Below are 23526 nucleotides of genomic sequence, written 5' to 3' on the forward strand. Positions count from 1 at the left end.
TCCAGATGAGGAAATAGGGGCCCAGCGAGAAGAAGGGCCTGGACCTCAGCCTCCCAGTTAGGAGGGAGTAGAGCCGGGATTCAACCCCCCGGGGGGTTTTGGTCGGAAACACATAATTTCCAGGGTCCTTTTACCTTGGCCTGTCAGCGAGACCCTGAAAAAGAGGAGTGGGCTTTACTGGTGAACTCGGAGCACAGGGCTTCGGAGCCAGAGAGCCCAGAAAAAAAGCAGAGAGGCTGATTGCACTAGGAGGCCCAACTTTCCTCGTGGGCGCCAGGCCCTGAGAAGAGAGATGCGCATTGGATGTCTGGAGTTTCTCCTTCCAGGGCCTCCCAGGGGCACCCAACCGAGGCCGGGGGCTCCTCCTGGAGCATCCACTCATGTCCTTCTGGGGCTGCAGGGCTGACGCCAGGAGGCACTGTGTCTACCACAGCCTCCAGGGGCCCGGAATGCGTGGCTACTGACGCTCTCTGGTGGCCGCCCCGTCTCCCACGCAGGCCTCCCACGCGCGGCGGGCCAGCGGGGGCCCCCGTGACAATGCGCACCCCTAGCCTCTGCCCCCGAGAGGCTAGCAACCGGGCCTGCCGGCGTCTGATTGGCTGCGCAGGCCTGACGACAGGGGCTCCTGGACGCTGATTGGTCGCGGCCGGCTCCGGCTGTTTCCTAGCTATTAATACCGAGGCTAATAAACGTTCTCCTGTTGACAAGGATGCTCGGAGCCATGATTTTTTGAAGCTTTCTTGACGTCTGCGGCTGGTGCAGGCCTTTCTGTCTCGCGAGTCCTGCTGGGGGACTCTAGTCTCTGGGGCTCCTTGCATGGTCCCCAGGCTGTAAATTGGGTGTTCTCTTTCTCCCTCCCATTACCTGACACTTTCGGGGGGCTTCCTGCCATGCCCCCCCCCAAAGCGCACTTTATCTTCGTCTCCCCAACAGCGCGCCTGCTTCATCTATAAACGAGCCCCCCGCCCAAGGGTCGGTGTCTCTCGTGACCTGGTGGTCCACTCTCAGCTCCGTGTCACTACCCGTGGGCTTACAAATAGCTCTGTCCCTTCTTTTCAGCCCCGGAGTCTCCTGTGTGTGTGAAAGCCACCTGGCAGAGTCGCCGCGCATGGGGGGCTCGCTCTGGAGCGGCTTTGAAACCCCCCAGGAGGCGCGGGGGAGCTGCTCTACCTTGAGAGTCCCCGCAGGGCCCCTCTGCCTGTCCCCTTTGGGACCCATCACTCATCCTCACCCCTCTTCTGTCACCAGGCGCTTCATCCTTGCCCTCCGGCTGCCACCCACCTGTCAGCCTAAGATAGATTCTTAGTCCCTTTCAACAGCATTTTGACCTTTTCGAGAGGACATTTGATTGACGGCCCTGCCCGCTTTGCCACTCAGTGCCCGGCAGAGCTGCCGAAGGCGCCACCTGTTACGGATTAAATCTCATGTGCCAAGTCCCGGAGCACGAGGCCGTGCAAGCTATGTTCTGCCGCAACATGTGTCGCTGCCTGTTTCCCCGGGGCGGTAAGGGGCGGGGGGGGGGGCTTCTCAAAGTGTATGTGTGTGGGGGAATCACCTCAATTTGGGGGGGGTACCCCATGCATCTTCAAGCGGGACACAGTCCTCCTCGAAAAGTAGTTTCCCTAGAGGGACACGGCTCATGTCTAAATTATTCTCACGCCCCCTCGTTAGGGGGGTACCCCCTCGTTGACGTGTGGGAAACAGACCCCCTGGCAGAGGAAGGGACATTGGCAGGTTCTCACACGCAGGTTGTAAGCGGCAAAGCCCGGGACTCAAAACCTGGTGGTGGTGGTGGTGGTGGTGGTGGTGGTGGTGGTTGTTTTTCTGACTCTGAGATGCTCTGCCGAGCCTTCCATGTCAAAGATAGCCAATCAGAAATAGACGGGTGGGCAAAAAGGGGGTGACAGCCGCCGACTTACATTTGGGTCCCGGTTACCTCGCTCGGGGCGTTTTATTTTCCAGGACGATAAGCAGAAAGCATCGTTTTCTGTCCCTAAGCTGCATCCTCTGATAGAGGTTCCGAAATAGTCAGGTGTGTGTCCGCTGTCCCCAGCGCCCCGGCTTTACCCTCGGCCCGCCTGGGGAAAACCGTCCCTTGTCCCGTTCTCCCAGCGAATCGCGCCGGCAGATCGCCCTGCTCGGTGAGCGGGGCTCATGTCGGGGAAAAAGCACCAGCGAACACAGGGTGTTGGTCATGGCGGCGAGGGGCACTGCGGCAGAATTTTTTCCTCCCTTCTTTGCTGCAATCTGGGTGCGGCTAGAGCAATTTGTCATAGAATCTGGGGGGCTCATTTTTCCGGCCAATCGCTTTTGGAGAAATGAGCGCATTGCAGCAGAATGCGCTGACGTCAGAGACCACCCCTTCTGCGCCTCCATATAAACCCCACCCAGCCAGCCCCTAGCGCAGACGGCGGAGAGCTGGGATGGAGCGCGCCTTGGCCCGCTGGCCTTGGCCGCAGCTCCTCGGGAGACCCGGGGCGCCCACGCGAGACTCTCCCCACCTGGTGAGTGGTTGGCCATCCTTGCCCGAAAGGATGTGCAAAACGAAGACTGCAGCCCTTCGAGGTTGGGCTCCGTCCTCCTGGCCATGCCGATGACAGACGCCGGGGACCTTCTCCTGCAGGCGGCCACCTCGCCTGGTCCCCGAGTGTCGGCAAATGCAATTCTGTCAGGCAGGAAAATCTCGAAGCACATTTTTTTTTTTTTCCTGGGGAGGGGGTGGGGGGAATCAGGGCCCTGTTCTCGTCCAGCCCCCTTAGCTTGAGGGCAGGCTGGGTGGTAGGGGCTCGCATGAAGTCGAGTGGGAGGAATCCGATCAGATCCCTGTCAGAATCCAGTATACCGCAGTCACCCGGGTCTAAAACCCAGATTTTCCGTGCTCGAAGCCACCTTTAGAATCACGGAGGGTGGGAGATATGGCGGCGGGTGCATTTTGCATGCCCCCACGAGTTGGGGGGGGGGAGCACGTAAAGAGAAGAGTCCCCCGGAGATGTTTCCCCCCTAATTTTTGGCCAGGTTCTTGGGGGCCTGTAGGCGTGAAGAGTACAGGTTCCCGCCCGCAAGGGATTACGGATCCAAAACACACGGGTTTAGTGCAGAGCAGACTCTAGGCAAAATTTAGAGTAAAATTGCGAACCGAGAGCATTTGGTTTCCCGTGATCAATCACTTTAATAGTGGAGAGATATGGCGCCCAAGTGCAGACGTGCCAGGAACCCCCAGGATCAGTTCCGTAGGGGAAGGCGGCTGGGGGGAGGGTCAGATCATTGGGGGCACTGGCGGAATAGAAGCAGGGGGGTGGGTTGGGGTGCAGAGAAGGCCGTGTCCTTAATCTGGGGGAGGCTAATCAAGGGGCAAGAGCGAAATACAGAAAAGGGGGCGTGTTGGAGGGTGTCTAGGTGCTGGGAGTTGGGAATTGGGGGTCGGGGGTCTTTTTAGCATTGCGTGATGGTCGCTGGAAGATTCTGACATGTTGCGGGCTTTTGACTTTTGATAAAGTCGTCTTTTGCCATTTCCTTTGTCCCTGTCAAGCCCCCCCACGCCGCCCCCTCCCCACTCTGGGCCGGCGGGCTTGGGGAGGGGAGGCGCGAGCGGGTTGCTACGTGGCAGGTTTCTGGAAGGTTCCCTCGCTGGCCGCCAGAGGGCGCTGGTGGCACTGCGGAATTTTGGGGGGCGGGGTGGTGAGGGGAGGTGGCCTTTGTTCTTCTGCTGGAGGGGGTCGAGCGCGGGATTTACTGGAGAATTCTGGATTCATTTACCTGAGGGGGGAATGTTTGGAGATCTTGGGGTGCACTGGGGAGCAGCCGTAGCATTCGCGCTGGGGCAGAGATGTCGTGATTCGCACTGGCTGTGTGACTTAGGGTGTCGTGGGAGAGCGTGGATGCAGATTAGTTTATTTTGGTTGGCATTGGTTTTGGGGTCTTATGAAGGTGGGGCTTATTTGAGCAGGATGAAGAGGTCGTGAAATTGTTCATTAGGTGCCATCGTGCAGGGTCTTGAAATTCTTGCTGTGGTCAAGAAGGGGAGGTGAGACTTGGAGGGGGGGTGGTGGTCTATAGGGCTCTGGATGATTTTAGGTGGTTTTGCCTTTATATTATTTTTTTAGTAATACTGTTTTTTGCATCACGTGTCCACAGACCACACAAATGAGTGAAACGGTGTATTGAGACCTGGGCCTTTATAATTTTAATTAATTTATGTTTAATTGGATTTCCCGAAGGTCAGAGCCAAGATTTCTGTGTTTTTACTTATTAAAAGTGGAATCGTGTTCTGGAAAGATCCTATGGCGAGTGCCTTCTTGATAGCCTCATACGTCTCCGGTGCATGGCGACCCCCACGGCCGGGGGGGGCGCAGAAAGACCCCTGGCCATGTGTTGGGAGGGGGGGCTGCTCCATGTCTACAGGTGGATTCTGGCAGGCGATGGCGGGCGTGGTGTGTCAGGGACTTGGCGGCCCTGCGCGACGCGCTGGTATGGGCTTTGGCCTCCCCCAGCCTGAGACCTGTTGGGCGCCCCTCCTCCCCTCCCCTCCCCTCCCCGCCCATTCTATGCCAGCTGTGCCCCTGGCAGCTGCGGGCCAGGCGCTGCGGGGGCGCGGGAGGCTCTGCTGCGCGCGCGCGCGCCGCAGGTGGCTGTGCTCCGGTGTCTTGGGTGCCGGCCGCGCGCCCCCTAGCGGTCTGTGCCTGCAAATGGCTCTTGGCCCGCTAGACCCGGCTTCAGTTTGCGCATGCGCACACAGCTAACACTTGTGCCCTGTCAATCAAGTCTTCCTTACCCCCTCCCACTTCTCTCCCTCCTCCCCTTTCCAGTTCTTTCCTTCCCACCCCTCCCATTTCTCCTCTTCCCCCTCCCCTCTTGTTTTCCTCAGCCCTCCTTCCCCCCTTCCTCTCTCCCGTTCCCTCCTCCCTCCACCTCCCTCCCCTTTCTCCTCCCTCCGTTCCCCTCCTTCTTCCCTCCTAACTCCTCCCTCCCCCTCCTCCCTCTTTCCCACTGCCCCCTCCCTCTTCGTCTGACTGCCCCCTCCCTCTCTCTGCTGTTCCAGCGCTGACCGTTAGAGGTCATCAAGATGGTTTCTAATCTGGCCCCCTTCCCATGCCATAGGGTCTCTTCAGGGATGACATCATCCGTTCACCTCCTTGTCTTCAAGGACCACCTCTCGATGCCATGCTGCTGCCAAGGTGCTTGCTGCTCACCTCCACCTGATGGTACCTCAGCCCCTCTTTGTGGCAGTATATACTCAACCTGATGGGCAGAATCCCCCCTCCCCCCTGCCACTCTCCTTGCCCCTCGCCCGGGCCCATTAGCAATTAAAAGACCATTTGAAATTTTAACTCATTAGTTTTGGCTGTAATTAACTCACTTAAATTTTAATGACTACCTCGACTTAGGCTTTTAAGTGGGTCCTCTAACCTTTGATCAATTGCAGAGGGCACTAGGAGTTCGACCCCTGGATGGCACCAGCGTCCAAAGCAGCCCCTGGCAGAGACCCCTTCCCCCCCCTGTGGACCAGGATGACGAAGGACGAAGAGGACCAGGACCGACCACCCAGCTCTCCCTCTTGGCTAAATGCTCAAAACCAATGCCCTAGTGAGGGGGCATTGGTCGTTAACCTCTGACCTTTGCTATCTTTGAACACTTTCCTATAAGTCTCCGCTTGCGTTAACGTGCCAGCGACCTGGAGTGTTTCCCTCCCCAAAAAGTTGTGGGTCTTTCTCCGACAACAAACCCATTGTTGCCGTTGCGACGTCCTGAACGGAAGGATCCCTTCGGGAACTTCTCAGGAGGGGGACCTGGGCCAGGGGCTCGACCAGCATCTCACTGGCAATTCCAAGGCCCATGGTGGGCTTCTGGAATGAGCATGAGCCCCGACGCCATGCTTCTCAACTGCCAAGGGCACCCCCACCTCTTCTGAGATCCCCCTGGGCTTTCTGGGGGAATGGGGCCAAGAAGGGTAACCTCTCAGGGTTGTTGTGAGTATTAAATGAGGTGAAACAGCCTCAGGCAAGGCCGGGCATAGAGGAGGTGACTGGCAAATGTTTGTTGAAACGGTTTGGTAGGGTCAGTCCTTTCCCGCCTCGTCACGTGTCTCACTCTTCTCGTTTATTCTCCCGCAGCGCTCCAGGCAGCCCCTCCCCACGGGGCTCTCCTTGCACCAGGTAGGGGTCCGCCAAGATGGGCATTGGGCTGGCCCGAGTAGGAATGCGAATCACGCATGTGGGCATTTCCAGAGCACTTTCTCTGTTGTCTGAGTGTGTTCCTCCCATGCCCTACATCCACGTGAACCAAGCAGCCTCCTTTACAGATGAAAACGGATTCGGCATTGATTTGAGTGATCTGAAAAGGTGGGTGGGCAAGAGGACGTGGGGGAACCCAGTGCCCTTCCCGTGGCACCGTTCACGGTGACAGTGAGGACACTGAGGCTGGAGGAGTGTAAGTATTCTCTCACGTTCTTGGCAAGAGAAGGGGTCAGAGTCGGACCCCGGGTGCCACTTGTGACTGCCCCTTAACCCCCTGGCCCAGAGTTCTACTAAGAGCCCTTTATTTCCGAAGAGACACTTGGCAGTGGGATAGCCTGTTTGAAATCCCAGCTGTCCAGGGTGGTCTGGGGGGGTCTGGGTGGCCCCTCCCCATGCTGGTGCCATGTGCTGGTCCCACCTCTCAATGACGGTGTGACCTTAAACAAGTCACTTAACTCTTCTAAGCCCCAGTCCCTTTCATGGGCTAAATGGGGATTAAAAAAAAAAAAAAAAAAAAAAACAGAAAAAAAAAAAAAACAACACAACACCCGGTTTATCTACCCCACAGGGCGCTTTTGAAGCCCAAATGATGTGACCACTATGAAAGTGCTTTGTAAATCGCTGTGGAAATTGCTAGATACTTAACTCCTGGGGGGTTAGTCCCTCTTGGTGCCAATGCCCAGCCCTCTTCTCCCTTGGTCATAACAGCACCCAGTAGGTGCTGTGTGTGTTTGCACTCCATAAATAAATTCTGGGATAAATAAAAGCAGAATTAATTCAACAAACATTTTCCGGAACGCTGACAATGTGCCCAGCACACCGGGCCTGGTGTGTGATCCAAAGACGCTGCAAACAGTCTCCTGGAAGCTAATTGGGGTCCCCAATTGATCAGTACTTTCTTTCGTCCCCTTTTAAGCCAACCAGTTTTGTCCGGACGGGACAAAAACAACCCTGGCGCTTTAGAGAAGCCCAGCTTGGTGGAGACAATAGCTCCCGGGCATCTGAAAGGGGCTGATTGGATTATGTGGCAAATGATGGTGGAAGGGTGACTTGGAAGGTGACAAATGAAGTGGGCGGAGGGCTGCTTTGAGTTAATCCAGGCTATTAGGAGGGAACCTTTTGTCTTCCAGGGCCTGGCAGGAGCTTTTACTACAGGTTTTTACGTCCTTAATGTAAGGACGCGTAATTTATGGTCAGTGCAAATCCAGGCCCGGTGAGATTTGAGTGGGCTGTAAAATTGAGCGTCCTGCTACCAGCGAGTAATTAGAGGGAACATTTATGTCTCCCCTTGCGCTCCGCGAAGGCCTTTTGCCACCGTCAGTTCATTTGAACCTCACAACTCCCTGTCCTGACCCGGGGCTGGCCTGCCACCTCCAAGGGGAGCAGAGGCCATCAAGCCTTCCAACCGGGGCCCCACGGCACGTTTGCACCCCCGTCACCTCTTGGGTGGCAGAGGAAGAGGCGTCCTCTGCGCCGGTCCCTCCCGTCTCCGACCTGTCCCCTGTCCGACTCCTTCTTCCCTCTGAACTCCTAACTTTGCTCTCTCCACAGCCGGGCGCCTCCCAGGCCCCTCCTGTCCCCCTTTCCAGCCACGACAGCCTGTCTCTTTCCTTTCACAGCCAAGCTTCTCGAAAGGCCTGTCTACACTCGCTGTCTTCCTTCCTCACCTCCAATTTTCTCTTCAACCCACTGCTTCCTGACTTGTTCTGCTCCGTCGAACGGCTCTCACTCAGGTAATGACTTTTCTGTCGCTTAACTCTGGACACGTTTCCAACTCACGGACACACGGACACATTTTCGTTCTTTCCCTCCCGTGGCGTTCGGCTCTGGTTCCCTTGTCGACACATCCTCCCCAGACGCTTCACAGAATCCCCTGGTCTTGGCTTCCCTCGTCTTAGTTTCTCCTAGGAACTGGACTATTCACATCTCTCTGGGAAACCTTCTCCTGCCCTCTTGCCGGGTTTGAGGCCTGACTAAGTCGCCTGGTGCTGAGGCCTTGGGGTTGGTCGGTTTTTCCCAAGCCACGTTTTTCTCGGTTAAGGAATAGGGTTACTGATCTTTCCCCAGCAGGTCAGGTGGGATGTGTTGCAGGTAAGAACCGGGCACTATTTGAGGGTCTTGAAATAATCAGTAAAGTGTTCGTGAGAAAATTGGGAGTCCTCATTAGCTTTTCTTACAGGTTAAGTTCCCACGGGGAGAACCAGAAAGGGAACAAAGGAGTGCGGGCGGGGTGGGGGGGGGTGGAGAGTAGCCGAGAAAGACCAAAAAAAAAAAAAAAAGAAAAAAAAGAAAACAACAACAAAAGAAAAGACACTGCAGGCACTAACAACAAAGTAGGGAAAGGAGACTTAGAAAACAGTAACGTCTCCCCAAAACCCCATCCAGAGAAAGTTTTCCTCTCGGGTGGCTCGGGCTAAAAAAAGTAAACAGGAAAAAGGTTTTAAATTGATTATCCCAGTGACAAATCCCAGGAAGCTTTCAAATCAAATTGCCCCATTTTAGGTTTTTAACTCCTTCTGTCAAGTTTAACCTCTTTACCTCCTGCATCCTGGCGAAACCCTCCCCAGCCCCCCCTCGCTGGTGATTAAATCCCGAAGGTACACGCAGTCTTTCAGGGAGTGAATGGCCCACAGAAAGAGCCCTCCCCCTCCCCCCAGCTGTGGTTTTCAGTTTTATTCCACTTTCCGCCCTCTCCCCTTAATGAACACAGGGCTAATCTTGGGCCTTGTCAAGGAAGAGGCTGCAGACATTAATGAGGTAACTGCTGGACTCCAATATTCGTCTCATAAGGAGCCCTTCTTTGTCTGTGAAGGAAAAACACACTGATTATCATAATGAGGTGAGCTAGCGTCCCCGTCCGCAGGCAGGGGCGACCCGTGCTTAGGCCACGCTCCTAATTCTGGTGCCGGAGCGAGCCGGGTTTCATTTGCTCCTCATTTAAGTCTTTGCCTCTGTCCCAGCGTGGGGCCCATTGAGCGGGGTTGAAAGTTGAAGGCTGCTCTGGGACTGGCCGCAGATAGGGCCCCTTTGCAGAAGTTCCTTTGTTCGACCCCACCGCCTACAGATGTCACAGTGGTCCAGGTGCTTCTTGTCTCCTGGCTTCCTTCTCCAGAAGCCCGAGGAACGGGGGCGCGTGTTTCCTACTGAAGCACGCACCTGACCTGTTTCTCGGGACTCCCTGGCCGTCGCAAACTTCATTGTCAAGCGGTAGAAAAAGTGCCACAGCCTACGTGCAGAACCCGTGGAATGCCCCCATCCTGGTCAAGAACTAGATGGATATTAGCGCCCCATAGGCCCCCGCCCCCGCCAGGGACCGGCACGGCTTGGGGTTCACAGTTGACTCCCACATACTGCCGAGAGTGAGCTTCAGAGGGCCAGCCGTTTGTCAGGGTCACTCAGTGAGCCAAGTGCACAGAGGGGACATTACAACTCCTATCCGGCATCAGAAGCAGTTAAGTCCTTGCTTTTACAACCCCCTGAGTCTCTCCCTCCCCCATATGCCCTGTGCCTCGCTGGAATGCACCCCGCTTTTGTCCTGATTTGAACCCCCCAGAGCCCATCGGTGTCTTTAGAGCCTGAAACTTGCCCTTATGTGTCCCAAGTTCTGGACTTTCCTTTCCCTAAGGCAGATCAAGATTAGGTCACTCCCAGTTCATCAGACTTGTGCCAGACCTGCCCAACGGAGGAAAAACAAAACTAAGGGACAAGGAAGGTGTTTGGAACAGGGGTGCTTAGAAAAGGTGGGAGGGGGCTCATAACTTACCTGTTGGCCAGAGATTTCTCTGGCATGAGTCAGAATGAGCCCCTCTTCGAGTCTGCCAAACCAACTGTCCCCTCCACACACATTGAAGGGTGTCCAGGTGACCCAGATGTCACCTGGACGAGGGGACTGGGAGTGGATGGGCACCTCTGAATATAGGGATCCCACCAAAACCTGCCCCTCTCAGCGTAGTTACTGGAAAGAAAAATAGAGCAGTTCCTGGTGTTTCTGAACAAGAGGACTTTTATTTTATTTTCAACATTTATTTTTGGGACAGAGAGACAGCATGAACAGGGGAGGGGCAGAGAGAGAGGGAGACACAGAATCGGAAACAGGCTCCAGGCTCTGAGCCATCAGCCCAGAGCCTGACGCGGGGCTGGAACTCACGGACAGCGAGATCGTGACCTGGCTGAAGTCGGACGCTTAACCGACTGTGCCACCCAGGCACCCCTGAACAAGAGGACTTTTAAATAGGAAGTTAACCACAGACCTATTCTCCAATGCGTGCTAGCAATTAAGCTACAAGCCCCCAAGTCCCTAATATTCCAGCATTTGAGAGCCTGGGGAGGGGGTGGAAGGCATCTGTTAGCCAGGACCTTGGGGTTTGGTGCTCATTCCTGCCACCCTGAGGGCCTGGCACATGATGACATCTCCCCTAAACTCTGCCCATGCTTGGGTTTCTGGAAACTCAAGTCAAGCCTTCCTGAGGCCACGAGCCGAGGGGACTGAGCTAATTGCTCCCTTGAGCAGAGGGGCGCCCCATTCTAACTTGTCCCCTTGTTTCTACGGTGCCTGAGCAGGACCCCCGGCACCCCACTCTTCTGGTCCCGGGGTCCAGTCTGGGACCCTGTGTGAGCTTCCTGTGTGAGCCGCCCTGGCTCCCAGAGCCTACTGGTCTCAGTGTCCCTCAGTGAATCCATTCCGGACGCTCTGGAGTCCCAGGAAGATGTGGCTTCACCAGGTGGGAAACGAGAGAATGCACGAGGCCAGGAGATGCCCCCCCCCCACCCCCGATTCTGAGGTTCTGTGTTTCTGCTTTTTCTGTCCACCTCTGTTCTCCACCCCCTCCTCTCCTCCCCTCTACCTCCATCCCTGTCTCCCGATCCGGTCCCCTGGGGGTGCCCTAGGCCGGCCCATGTCCCCTCTGGGTGCCCTAGCTCCAGCCTGGCACAAAGTGGGGTTCAGTAAGAGTATGTGGGATGTCTGTTTGGACAGGTGAGTCAGTGAAGGACCCGCCATACTTGTATGATGCTAGAGGGGAGTCTTTGGGAAGCAAGGAGTTTCAGGTAAAAGGGTGGAGGCTGGATTTCGTCTCACTGAGGGGGACTGGGCATCGTCCCACCCCCAGCCCCATTTGAGCTGGGCCTTTCTGGTCTCACCCCTTCATTCACTCAGGCGTCCATCCCGTCATCCAACAGTTGATCCTTACTGAGCAAGCCCACGGCCCGGCCCTGGCTTGGCCCCTGAATCCCTTAGTGCATCCCTTGATGGCCTCTGCCTCCTGGGGAGGGCTGGCTTGGGGGGGGGGGGGGGGATGGCGGTGTTGCTTTGGCTGAGGACAGCCTCTCCCTGTTCGGTGCCGGAGCCGTGGCCTCCGGCTCTGTGGAGAAGGCAGGCAGGAGGGTGTGAGGGGCAGTCCCTGTCTGCCTCCCTTTGGCCAGTTGGCCCCCTTGACCTTTGATTTAAACCCTGGAGGAAACTTGAACCTGTCCATCTGCAGGGCTCTGCCCCCCTCCCGCCCTCTCTGCCTCCCACCCCCCATCCCGTAGCTGAGTGCTGGTGGCTGTCCTGGACCCCCCCCCCTGCCCTACCGCTCAGGACCGCGCGCCCCTCGGGCTCTGGCCACACAGGTCTCCCCCTTGAGTTGGCTCCGCAAACCGGACCCCTTCCTCCATGATGCCTCCCTCCCCGTGGGGCTAAATCCAGCCCCTTTGCCGCCAGGGGGTTGGCTGGGGGGGCCTGTCCCATGCAAAAGGGCAGGTAGCCGGGACCCTCCAGGGAGCTCTGCAGCCCCCGCCTCTGCCTGCTTGCCTACCTGCTCTGCCTTGCCTGCTGGCCCGGTTGACCCACCTGGAGCTCTGTCGCCCGACCTGACCCACCCGCCCCTTCCCCGTGCTCAAAATCACCGGGCTCGTGACTCTCTCGGCCTCACTTGTCTAGCCGTCTGCCTAGCAGTTTGGTTTTCTTTGCTGAGCCCACACCTGTGGTTGCCTGGCCCCTCCCGCTGCCTCGTGTGTCCTCCACCTGCTTGCCTTCTGCCGTTCTGTCGGGTCCAAATACTCCTCTCCCTAAGGACCCCCGTCCTCCCCCAGAGAGTTTGCAGCCGGTCTCCAGTGCTCACGGGACAGGCCCCTGCTGGCAAACCACCTCCCCCAGACATCCTCGGATGCTTCCTCCCATGGGGGTGGGTGGGGCAGGGCCACCATGGCCGCACCCAGACTTCGGTCCCGCCCCTCGCCCCCCGTGCCTCTTGTCGTGTCCCCCTGGGTGTTAGCCACAGCCTGTCCCTGTGAGCCCTGGGCTCTGCCACGTCCCAGGCCCCGTGACCGGTTTGGGGGGCTGCCACCTGGGCCCGTGGCCTCTCCTCACACCTCTTCCCGTCACTGCTCATCTCCACGAGCCACCTCCTTCCACCGAAAGCCACGCCGCAGGTGAGACGGGGCTCCAAGCCTTTACGAGCTTTTCCGGAGTGCCAGCCTCGCCGCAGTCCTAAGTTCCTGCGTCTCCTCCAGGTCAGCCCTGTCCCTGGCACGCGGGCCGCAACCTGGTTGGGTCGGCCGGAGAACCAGACGGAAGAGGCGGGAGAAGCCCCCGGAGGAGCGCCACCCTGCACCCAGCCTTCCTTCCCGATGCTCGCCTGGCGTCTCGCGCCCAGCGCCGTGCCTCTCCGCTCCTTCCTGGCTCCGGGTGAGTTTCTTGCTTTCTTGGGACACCAGGATTTCGCCGGTTTCAGCACACGTCTCTATTCGAGAAGTGCACATTTAAGCCGGGGAGGGGGCGGCTACCAAGAGCGGAGCCTGTTCACCAGGCCTGCGAGCTGGGTGTCAGCGGGCTGCCTGGAACCAAGACCCTGGCCGCCTGGAGCCAGCGTGAGCGGGGCTCACCCCGGCCAGTGCACGCTGTGGACCAGGCGCGGTAAGTGAGGGGTGTCCGGCTCTGGCCGGGGCCCCCGAGAACCGGCTCGGGCCAGGCGCACGGTGGGTCCTCAGGGAAGCTTTGCTGAGCCTGTGGGTGGCATGCAGGGCAGAGCGTTCGCCTTCTCTGGGCTCCGAGGCCCAGCCAGAGGGCCAGCGTGGGCATGTGGAAACAGGAAAGCGCGTCCGCCTGTAGCCAGAAAACGTCTGTCCCCGAACGCCGTGCTGCGTCAGCCCCTGTGTGAATGCTGGGGTCTCCCACACGAGGCTTTGACGATGCCTTTCAATCACAGAGTGGTTTTTGAGTGAGTTCTTCTCTGGGCCCCTCTTCCTCACCCCTGAAATTGCAATAAGATGGGAACGCTCGTGTCTGTTGACAGAAAATTCGTAACGATAGAGAAGAATTATAGCCACACGGTTCACTCCAGCACCGATCATTTGTTTATCCTCACTTACTCCAGACGCATCGACGGAGCCAGGGGGGTGCTCAGGGCTGGGGCTCCTTTGGGCTGCCTAAGACCAGCTTTGCCTCGAGGACCAGAGGGTCTAGCCGCGTTCCCTGGGAGATCCCACACGGTGATGTGGCCCATGTGGCAGCCAAGCCAGGTGGACAGGAAGAAAGGGAGCTGGGCTGAGGGCACTTCGTGTTTTGGGGCCCCAGGAGCCGAGTCTCACCGTGGGACAAGAGGGTACTGTGTCAGGGCCAGCAGGCCACGGGGATGTGCCAGCGAGACTGGCTGTGTGCCTTGTGTGCCCCGCATCGGATGCTCCCGGGGTAGCCACTGGGGTGACGAGCGAGGGCAGTGAGACTCCCCTGGTGGTCCAGGTGGGAGGAACGGCCTGCTGAGGCTGACTCAGCCTCCCAGACGTTTATGGAGCCTCGGGTGGGTCCCAGCAGTGTCCTTGGTCCAGATGCCAGCATCCCCCTTGGTGCCTACACCCGGGGCTCTGCGAGAGGGAAGACGATGATCGGAGCTCCCTGCCAGAGTGTGGGAGGGTCCCCTCCAGGTGCAGCAGCCCGCGGGCCGCCTGCTGTGGACCCCCAGGGTCCCTGCACCGTCCGCTTACATAATGGCTTTTCATCAGACACGGGTTTCAGAGACAGGCCTTCCACAGCCTTGCCCCTCTCCCCGGGAACGGAAATGACGTGTGGAGGTGATTTTTAAACACAACCCCGTGCAGGCAGCAAGGGGCAGAGAGAGGTATCCACACCTGGGGGCTGTTGCCTTTATCTGCTTGTTTTCGCTCCCCAGAGAGCCAGTCAGGCTGCGGTGAGGCGGGGAGTGTGTGCCCAGGGCTAAACCCAAGGAAGGACACCGGGAAGCCCCGCCCTGTGATATTTGCTCCCTAGCTGGCATTTGCTGAGCCACCACCTGCAAGGTCGGTGACGTGGCAGAGAGGCCTGGGAGGGAAGCTTTAGATAGGGCGGGATGCAGGTCTGGGGTGCGGTGGCGGGGGGGGGGGGGGGGGTGTTGTTTCCGGAGCTTACAGAGCAAATCCGTGTAGCTAGTCTGAGCCAAGTGCCCATGGTTTCTGGGACATCTCAGGACTCCCTCGAGCTGGGCTGAGCTGAGGGGCAGAGTCAGGTGCCCAGCCAGTCCCAGACTTTGCCAGCCCCCCCCCCGCCCCCTACCCTCCACGGCAGTCTGGGATGACATCTCTTTGGGCCCCCTTGTATTTCAGGTGCACTTGCGAATATTCGGTCTCGGGCAAACACGTATTTTTGCGTGTTGTACATATTTGGGGTTTTGCGTGTCATTAAGTGGAAAACAGATGAAGACTAGATCGAGGGTTCTTCTCAATTAAAGAAGTTAAAACACAAGCTCGTCAATCAGCCGTGCGGCCCGACGTCCCAGGAATTACAGAACGGCCGTTGTTAGGTGTTGAAAGAAACGGCATTTTCAGGAAAATTCTTTTTTGATGGATTGGCCCGTCCCTGGGCGGTGAGATCCTGGCTGGCCGGACAGAGGGCGGAGGCCCTGTCACTGGCAGGAGCGGGGTTCTCTGGCCATTTGTCATGTGCTAAGCTGTTTCCCGGGGCCTGTCTCTAGCTGGAGGCTGCCGGGAGGGCACCCATGTCAGAGGGGGGATGGTGGTCTTGTCCGGAAGCTGGCCCTCCTGTTCTACTGGCCTGCCCCTGGGTGGGTGTGAAAGGGAACCGAGAGCACAACTCAGCCTCTGTGCTCCTAGAAAGGCACCAAGCGTCCCTCTGCCCCGCATTTTCCCACCTGCAGGTTCCTTGGTGGGGGGAGGTGCATTGAAGCTTTCAAGGCCCCTGACCTTGTGACTTGTGATTCAAACCCCAAATGCATTTCCAAGCACATTTCTCCAAATCATGTCAAAACCTGGCAAGACTTAAGGGCACCAGGATGCATGTGTTTCTTATTCATTTACATGAAGTAACTCAAATGTGTTTTTTATGAGCAATCTGACTTCTAGAAAGAGGAAAAAAAAATCTACCCATCTTTAATGAGCTTGCTAATGAATTTTTCCTTGAAAAGAAGAAGGCGGCTTTACACAGAAGGGGGTGTGGAGAGAGACAAATTAAGGTTCCAAAGGGTTAAAGGGCAGCGGGCAATGTGGAGACCAGCATTGTCAGCTGAATGGCGAAGGGCTCGCAGCTCCGGGGGCAGTGTCTTTTTAGAAGACCAGAGTTTAACACAGTTGTAGATGAAGGCCCAGGAGCCGTGCCCCCTTCCCTCCGCTGCTTTGAGCCCTGTCCTCTCTCCTAAAAGGGGAACAAGGAAGTACAGCCTGGCTCCCATCTCTGGGTTCGGCAGATGGAAAATTCTGGCAGAGAATTGTATCTTTCCCAACGAGGCCATCTCAGATGTGGGGTTCCCATTTTGAAAGGGAGACCCAAGCGTGGGTGGGGAACGAGGGAGCGCTCCCTCCACGGTGCCTTGGGTCCAGGGGACAGCCCCGGGTCCCTTGCGGCTTTGAGAAGCTGGGCCCCTAGGGAAGGCTTTAGAGAAGGACGGTGTTGGAGATGCCGACTCTGGTTCTTGGCGTGGAACGAGTCAGTGTTTCAGAGCCAGGAAAGGTGTGCATTGAGAGAGCCACTGTTACTCCCTTGGGAGGAGGTTGGACACCCTTGGGCCACTGCAGCAGGACAGAGCAGTGCCAGCCAGAGGGGTCTCAAGTTCAGTTGGATCCAGCCGAAGTGGGGAGGACCCATCTCGGGGGGAGCCCATACCTCCTGGAATTTCTAACGTCTCTTGGATGTTAGACACTTGGTCCCATACCTCGGTCCTCACTGTGGAGAACTGATCGCCCCTACCCGTGCTTTTGGGAACTGAGTGGTGAGAAAGTCTCCAGAGATATCCGCGTTTGTCTTCCCAGCTCCCTTGCCCACCCCCACTCCCAGTCCTGGGATCGTGAGGGACCAGGGAGCAGAGCAGGTGCTGGGTAGCTCAGGCTGGGGTCGGCCCCACTTGGGATGCGTGTGGGAGGGGAATTAATCAGGGGGAGAGGAGAGTGGTGGAGGGTGTAGTCGTGGGTCTCTTAATTGCTCTCCAGTTTCTTTGGGCTTACAAACAATCCAGATGGAGAGTTCTTAAGTCCCCCACCCTGGGGGTCGGGGGAGAGGACGGCTGCCCACCACCTTTTGCCTGGCTTCTCTGCGCAGTGAATAGGGTCTTTGGCAGGGGCTTAAGGAGGGACTCTTAGCCTGGGAGCTCCCAGGGCCGTTTGAGGCGGAACAAAGGCGCAGGCAGAAAGGAATGTGGGGGAGCCCCCCATGGAGAACAGCCACCTGGGGATAATCGGGAGGGCCGAGTGCACATGAGTTTTCCCAGGTCCTGTGAATACATTCTTTCAATAGAAGGTGCCTTTTCTTCAGATGAAAAGAAGAAAAGTTCAGTCACCTTCCCTGGAACGGAGTGTGTGTGTGTGTGTGTGTGTGTGTGTGTGTGTGTGTGTGTTCCCTCTGGGGCTGCGGCGGCCCCTGCCCTTGTGTGTGTGTGTGTGTGTGCGTGTGTGTGTCGGGAGCTGCAAGGCGCAGACAAGAGGCCGCACAATGACACGGTTAAGCAGTCACCCCAGCAGCGTGACCTCAGACACGCTGGTGCTCCTCGGGCCTAAGGGCTTGTATTCTGCAAGTTTCTCAGGAGGAAGAAGAGTCCTCGCCTGTAAACAAGGATTTGATCAAACCGGGCCTCAGGCCCGAGAGAAAGCCGGGGAGGCAGATGGGGCCAGGGGGACAGGACTCCAGCGTGGAAAGTTGGAGAAGGACAGTCAGAGGGGCTGGAGGCTGACCACGTGTCTGTGCCAGGCGTGCGGGACTCCGCTGGGCAGCTCCTGTCTTCGCGGCTCGTTCTCTGGGCCGTCCTGAGGGTGGACATAGAGTTGTTCCCAGCAGGTTAGGAAAGAGGGGGCTGGTGCTTGCAGTTAGTTAGGGAGGGTGGCGGGGTCGGCGTGGCTCACAGGGCCAGGGGCAGCCCCCAGCAAGGGGACCCTCTCGGAGGGAGGGCAGAGAGCTTGCCCCAAACTACCCTGAGGGCTCCGCCCCCCTGGACCAACGGGGCGATACCCCGCCACGAAAGGAAGGGGACCCCGTCCCAGTCTTGGCCGGTGCCTCTTGCTGCTGGCTTCTGGGCCTCCATTTTGCCATCTGTAAAATGAGGCAGTAGCCTGTCAACCTTGCATGGTGCTCTGTAAGGCAGAAGGAGCACGGGATGTCAGCTGGGGAGAGGCCAGGGCCCTGCTTCACCGGAGTGGGAGGACGGAAGGCCTCAGGTGTCCAGATGGGGCCCCCGCTGGCCTCTGGGGCGCACTCCCACTACTCAGCACTGGTCACTGAGAGGAGGAAACTCTAAACGGGTGCTCTGAGTGCAGCAGCCGCCCTGGAACAGCCTTCGGGAGACCTGGTTCCAGCCCGGGCTCAGCCCCACCTATGGGTGTGACCTTGGATCCTGTCTCTGGCCTGCTTGGCCTTGATTTTCCCAACTGCAACATGGGGCCATGCAGGATCTCGGTCATCTGAGGGCCCTTGGAGCTCTGGCTTCCTTCTGGCTGCCTCAGTGGTCCTCTGTGGTTTGTCTGTTTGCTTGCTGGGTCTCTAGAGTCCGAGGGCCCGGACTGCTGTCCACTGCTGTCCGGCCTCCTCTGCTTTCGAGTGGAGACAGAGTCCGGAGAGGGTTGATGCCTTGCTCCAGGTAGCAGGCCCTGGATGTGAAGCCTACTGCCAGTGGCTGGCCCCCGCTTGGCCAGCACGGGCAATGGGGTTGCGGTCATTAGCCAGTCCCCACGGTCTGACACCCCCCCCATCCCCAGCCACTTTTTGACCCCAAGATCCTGATAGTGCTCACACCCCAAGCTAGCTCCGAGGGACTGCCTGTGGACGCTGGGGCCGGAATGGCATTTTATAGAGCGTTTTACCAAATGGGTGGGCTGCCGGCCAGGTCTGGAAAACCCTTCTGGGCTGTGGGGTGGTCACCATGTAATGGAGCCGAGCCGGCCCCGTGGCGGCGGGTCCCAGGAGGGTGTGGCTGCCGCACCTGCCCCTGTGGCTCACCTGGTGCCTTTTGGTCACGAGACCCTCGGCAGCACCTATGTTGGCGTCCTCGCTCGCTCGGCTGAGAACTTCCCGAAAAAGCCATCAGGGTGGTAACTTCTGGAAAAGTGATCAGTCCCCAGGCTTGTGCTGGCCGCCCGTCTCGGACCCAACTTGGAAGCTGTCTGCGGCTCTCTCTCTGTGTTTTCGGCTGTGATAGTAAACGGCTCGCGGGGCCCCGGGTCGGTCCCGCACCGGGTTATTGCCGCAGCGGGCTGTGGCCTCTGTTTTGTGACCTTGGTGGCAATGGTACCTGGAAGCTGAAATGAGGAATAGCGAAATTGCCAACTTCAATTAGACCAGCGACTGCCTTTCCCGGGGCTGTGCCTCCACCACTGCTCCATTAACCGTAAACATACGCCAAATAGGCCCTAATTCTCTCTAATTGCCCACTCCTGAAGCAAAGAGTGAAATTCCAGGAAGAGGCATATGTAAACATCCTCCATGGCCCCGCCAGCCAAAATTAGAGGGCTGATAGGGGCCAGCAAGAGAGGGGCCATGATTTCAAAAGATGGCCCAATTACCTCTCCCATTTTCATAAATGGGTCCATAATGTCCAGGCCCCGGTCTTCACAAAGGTACAGGAAATTAGCTTTGCAAAGAGCCTGCGTCTGTGAGGGGAAGTTGTGGGAGGGTGGTCTTTACTCAACAGGTAGGAAGCCTGAGATCTGAGGCGAGCCTGATTATTTGTATAAACTACAGGCTGTATTTCTGGAAATCACCATTTTATTGAAACTAATCCTTTTAACGTCTCTCCCTGCACTACACGTCCACGAGTTATGCGTACCAAAGGCCAGATCAGTGGGGTCCTGTTTGCCTCCAGAAAAGAGGAACTTTTAAGACCTCGAGCTAGAATGTTCTAATCCTGTTAAGCCACGGAGGAGGTTTCTGGGGCGTCCACCAACGCTTCCTGCGTGGCTCGTGAGTTCAGCGCACGCATTTGTGAGGTCTGAGCTCAAATGCTTGTGACCGCTGTTCCCCTGGACCCTGTAAGGAGGCCTTGTGTCTTCCTCTGGTTCCAGACAGTGACTCATCTCTGCAGCTTTTCTGACATCTGTTACGATTCCAGCCCGGCACTGCGTTGTTACACATCACAGCAAACGCGGGGCTGGTGCCCCCAGCTTGGGAACTGTCGCATGACTTTGCCAGGGCTGTGTCTGCACAAGCAGCCTTGGGGTCTGCGTGAAAGTTAATCAGGGACAGTGAGGAACCCCGGGGAATTCTTGGAGCCCCCGGGGCAGAAGCAGGAAGAGACCCAGATGCCCCGAGCTACCTCTGATTTCCCTGGTCCTGGTAAACGCACCGAAGTCCTTTCCCCAACTCTTAGTCCCACGGGAGGTGACAGTGCCTGGGGTCTTGCTGTGCGTTCAGGGTCTGGAGTCCCATTGTCCCCTGAGGACTGTGGCAACCATGAGGGGCGCACCCCAGGCGCTCACAGGCCCCTGGGGAGGCCTGGAAACTGTCTCGGGTGGTATCCAGCTCAAAGTGGGAGGCCCAGAGGGGCACCTGGGTGGCTCCATCGGTTGAGCATCTGACTTCAGCTCAGGTCCTGATCACAAGGTTTGTGAGTTCGAGCCCCGCATCGGACTCTGTGCTGACGGCTCAGAGCCTGGAGCCTGTTTTGGATTCTGTGTCTCCTACTCTCTCTGCCCCTTCCCTGCTCACACTCTGCCTCTGTCTCTCTCAAAAGCAAATAAACATTAAAAAATGTTTTTAAAAAATAGGGGGCCCAGAGCTTTTACCTAACCAGAGTCTGCCCCTGGTCAGCCACCAGCTTATATTTATTAACATTTATATCTTAAAGACTATTTGGTTTTTGTTCATAAGATCAACTGATTAGGGGAAAACAGTGTTTGGGAAGCTCAAGGCCAAGGAAGGAATTTTTAGGAGGATTTGGAAACGAGTTGTGCCCTCCTGTGTCCTGGCCGAGTCCTGGGTACACAGTGATGGATGCTGCTGAGAATAAAGAGGTGTAGGCAGTGGGGGGGGTCCCCCAGGGCTTAAGTCAGGGCAGGGGGAGTTGCAGAGGGCCTCTTCCCACCTTGGGGCTCCCTGCCTGCACCCGCTCTTGTGCCCCGACCTCTGGCTCCGCCCTCACCCACCTCAGCTGTCACAGACCACCTTTTGGCCACACCTCCTTACTTTCACTAGACTCTACTGAACACGTGTGCAAAATCGACTTGCTCAGAATAACGTTTTTTTATTTTATTTTATTAAATTTTTTTTAATGTTTATTTTTGAGAGACAGAGAGAGACAGACCATGAGCGGGGGAGGGGCAGAGAGAGGGAGACACAGAATCCGAAGCGGGCTCCAGGCTCCGAGCTGTCAGCACAGAGCCCGTCGTGGGGCTCGAACTCACGAACCGCGAGTCATGACCTGAGCTGAAGTGGGACACTCAACCTACGGAGCCCCCCCAGGCGCTCCTGTTTTGGTTTTTAACAAATTGACTTCTTTCCTGAGCAGTCTTAGGGTTACAGAAAGAGTCAATGGCGTCCACACAGACCCCAGTTTCTCCCGTCGTTAACACCTTGTAACGTGGCGGCACATTTATCTTGCTTGGGAGCCCATCTCTGATGCGTCGTCATTAGCTAAAGTCCAACGCTGACGTCACTGGATCCGCTCTCGGCCTCCTACAGTCTGTGTGTTTTGACAGATACGTAATAATGTGAGTCTACCATTAAGCGACTCACTTTTTGTTTAAACTTGAAGGCAAATGCTCAAAACTGAAGGTTGGCTGCGCCTGGCCGCGGCTCTTGGTGGGGCTGATGAGAATTTGTACGTGGTTATGAAGGTGAAGGTGTTTGTCCAGACGCCACGATCGTCCATCCTGTGACGTGTGCGCTGTGGTTTTAGGACACGCTGTCCATTAAAGACCCCGCAGCCCACTCCTCTCGTCTTGCCCCTGCTCACACCCCCATCCCGCTGGCTTCTCCCTGAGCACATGCTGTGCCTCGGCTGTGCCCTCCATCATGATAGGATGTCCTTCCAGGGAATCTTCTCCCCACCCTTTCGGCGTCCAGCTCGGCGGTCACTCATGCAGTGGCTCGACATCTTTGGGCTCCAGAGTAGTACTTGGATGCACGGGTAGCTCTCAGCCAAGGGCTCTTGGGTCAGGAGCCTCGTTCCTCCTCTCTGCCTGCCCCCCCCCCCCCACCCATCCTCTCCAGACTCAGAGGAAGCTGGGGTGCGGAGCTTGGCGGGAGAGTGAGGGTACTGAAGAGAGAAAGGTTGGGTTTTCCCAATCCCACACTCGCTAGAAGCTGGGGAGTCCCTGCTTGGGGTGGGTGAGCTTCCAGGGCAGTGACCCAGCGCTTTCTCATTCCAGTCGAAGCCGCCATCTGGAATTCTCCACGGAAGAGACCTCGACGCGCGACCCGGCACCCTCCGGCTTTCAAATCGTAAGTTGCTGGAGCGTGGGGAACGCATCTGTGGCCTCGTCACTGAGGGTGGGGGGGCTGCCTCCCGGAGCACACTGCCAGGCAAGCCCCGCGGGAGGGAGTGGTGAGCACCGGCCAGTGGTCCGCTCACGGGGAGGTGGGTGCCCAGCGAGCCACACTGATTGCGGACCTGGGGGGGCTTGTGTTCTAAGGCAGGACCCCCCAGCCTCCTTGTGTTGTCTCTGTGGCAAAAGAATTCTATAGGCGGCTTCGAGTGCCGGACCCCCAAAGAATTCCTTCTCTTTCGATCCTCTACCTGAATGGCCCTTTCATTATTGAGTGTCCCTTTGGCTCTTGTGCCCCAGGGCAGACTAGGACGGAAGTGCCCTTGTGAGCTGGGGGGCCCTTCAAAGGGCCGAGGAAAAAACGCGGGCCGAGGGACCAGCCTCTCAAACGGGCTTCGAGCTCCAATGACCTTCGCTCACCCCCTTGAAATGTCTGGAAAACAGAATGGGCAGATTTTCTGTCTTCAAAGTTTCCGGCTAAGTCTCTTCAAGTTCTTTATTGTTTGGGACTGAGACACTCAGCAATGGTAATGGGTAGTTGCTTTTGTATCGGCCTTGAAAGGCCCAAATATTTTCATATTGCTACAGACAAAGCCGTCTATTTAGAAATGAATGCCATGTCTGTCGTTTCCCACTGGGGAGACTGTGTACAACGTGTGTGTCTCTGTGTACTCGAGGGTCTTGAAACAGGTTTCTCATGGGGATGCCCATTCACCGGGGTCCAGGGGGAAGCACCAGGGAAGAGTCCAGGGGCCCTAACCGCATACCTGTCCCGGTTTGTCTAGGACGTGAGCCCCGGGAGGGTCTGGCTGCACTCACATTTACTGTGCCTGTGCCTGAATGTGCCATGTGTATGTGTTAAGGACTGTGGGGCGCGCACACCTTGGTGACCAGCTTGGTGGGAGGAAGCAGAAAGGTCGAAGACTGTGGACGTTCCGTTTGTCTTGTTGGGAGGTCATTTCACTGGTATCTCTTAACGTGGTCCAAATAAGCGAATGGATGGATGAATGAATGAAGGCACCGGGGCACGAATAAACAAATAACTAGGTGGGGAAGTGAAAAAGCCAGGATGAGAGTACAATGAGCACGATCCCATTCGATGCCTAGGAGACTGATACAGGAAACCAACAGAATGTCGAATCACCGTGTAAAGAGAGCCACACAAGAACCAGTATCCAGTCACCACGGACCAAGGCGTATGTGTGATTCAGATAGGTAGCCCCTGAGGTCTATCGTAAGAGAATAAGACCCGAATGGAAGCAAGAATGAGTAGGAAGGGGAAATGCAGAAAGCAGTGGTGGACAGGACCGTATCGTACGCTTAAACCTTTGCTAAGAGGCTAGATCTCACGTGAAGCGTCCGTAGCAGAAAAGATGGTAAAAGGAGTGATCAGTCAGGGCGG

General features: G+C 57.0%; 1 protein-coding gene across 1 annotated transcript; it reads left to right on the forward strand.

Annotated features, from left to right (window-relative positions):
* The first annotated feature begins 537 nt into the window (after positions 1–537).
* LOC102900156 lies at positions 538–22774 on the forward strand. Its single transcript, XM_019833824.2, has 8 exons — positions 538–607; positions 1378–1503; positions 5972–6152; positions 7853–7966; positions 12634–12644; positions 12726–12900; positions 22008–22080; positions 22425–22774. The coding sequence occupies exons 1-8, from the start codon at positions 538–540 to the stop codon at positions 22635–22637; spliced, it is 963 nt and encodes a 320-aa protein (XP_019689383.2). The 3' UTR covers positions 22638–22774.
* The last annotated feature ends 752 nt before the right edge of the window (positions 22775–23526 follow it).

The sequence above is a fragment of the Felis catus genome, chromosome B3 (genome assembly GCF_018350175.1).
Source record: "Felis catus isolate Fca126 chromosome B3, F.catus_Fca126_mat1.0, whole genome shotgun sequence".
NCBI lineage: Eukaryota > Metazoa > Chordata > Mammalia > Carnivora > Felidae > Felis > Felis catus.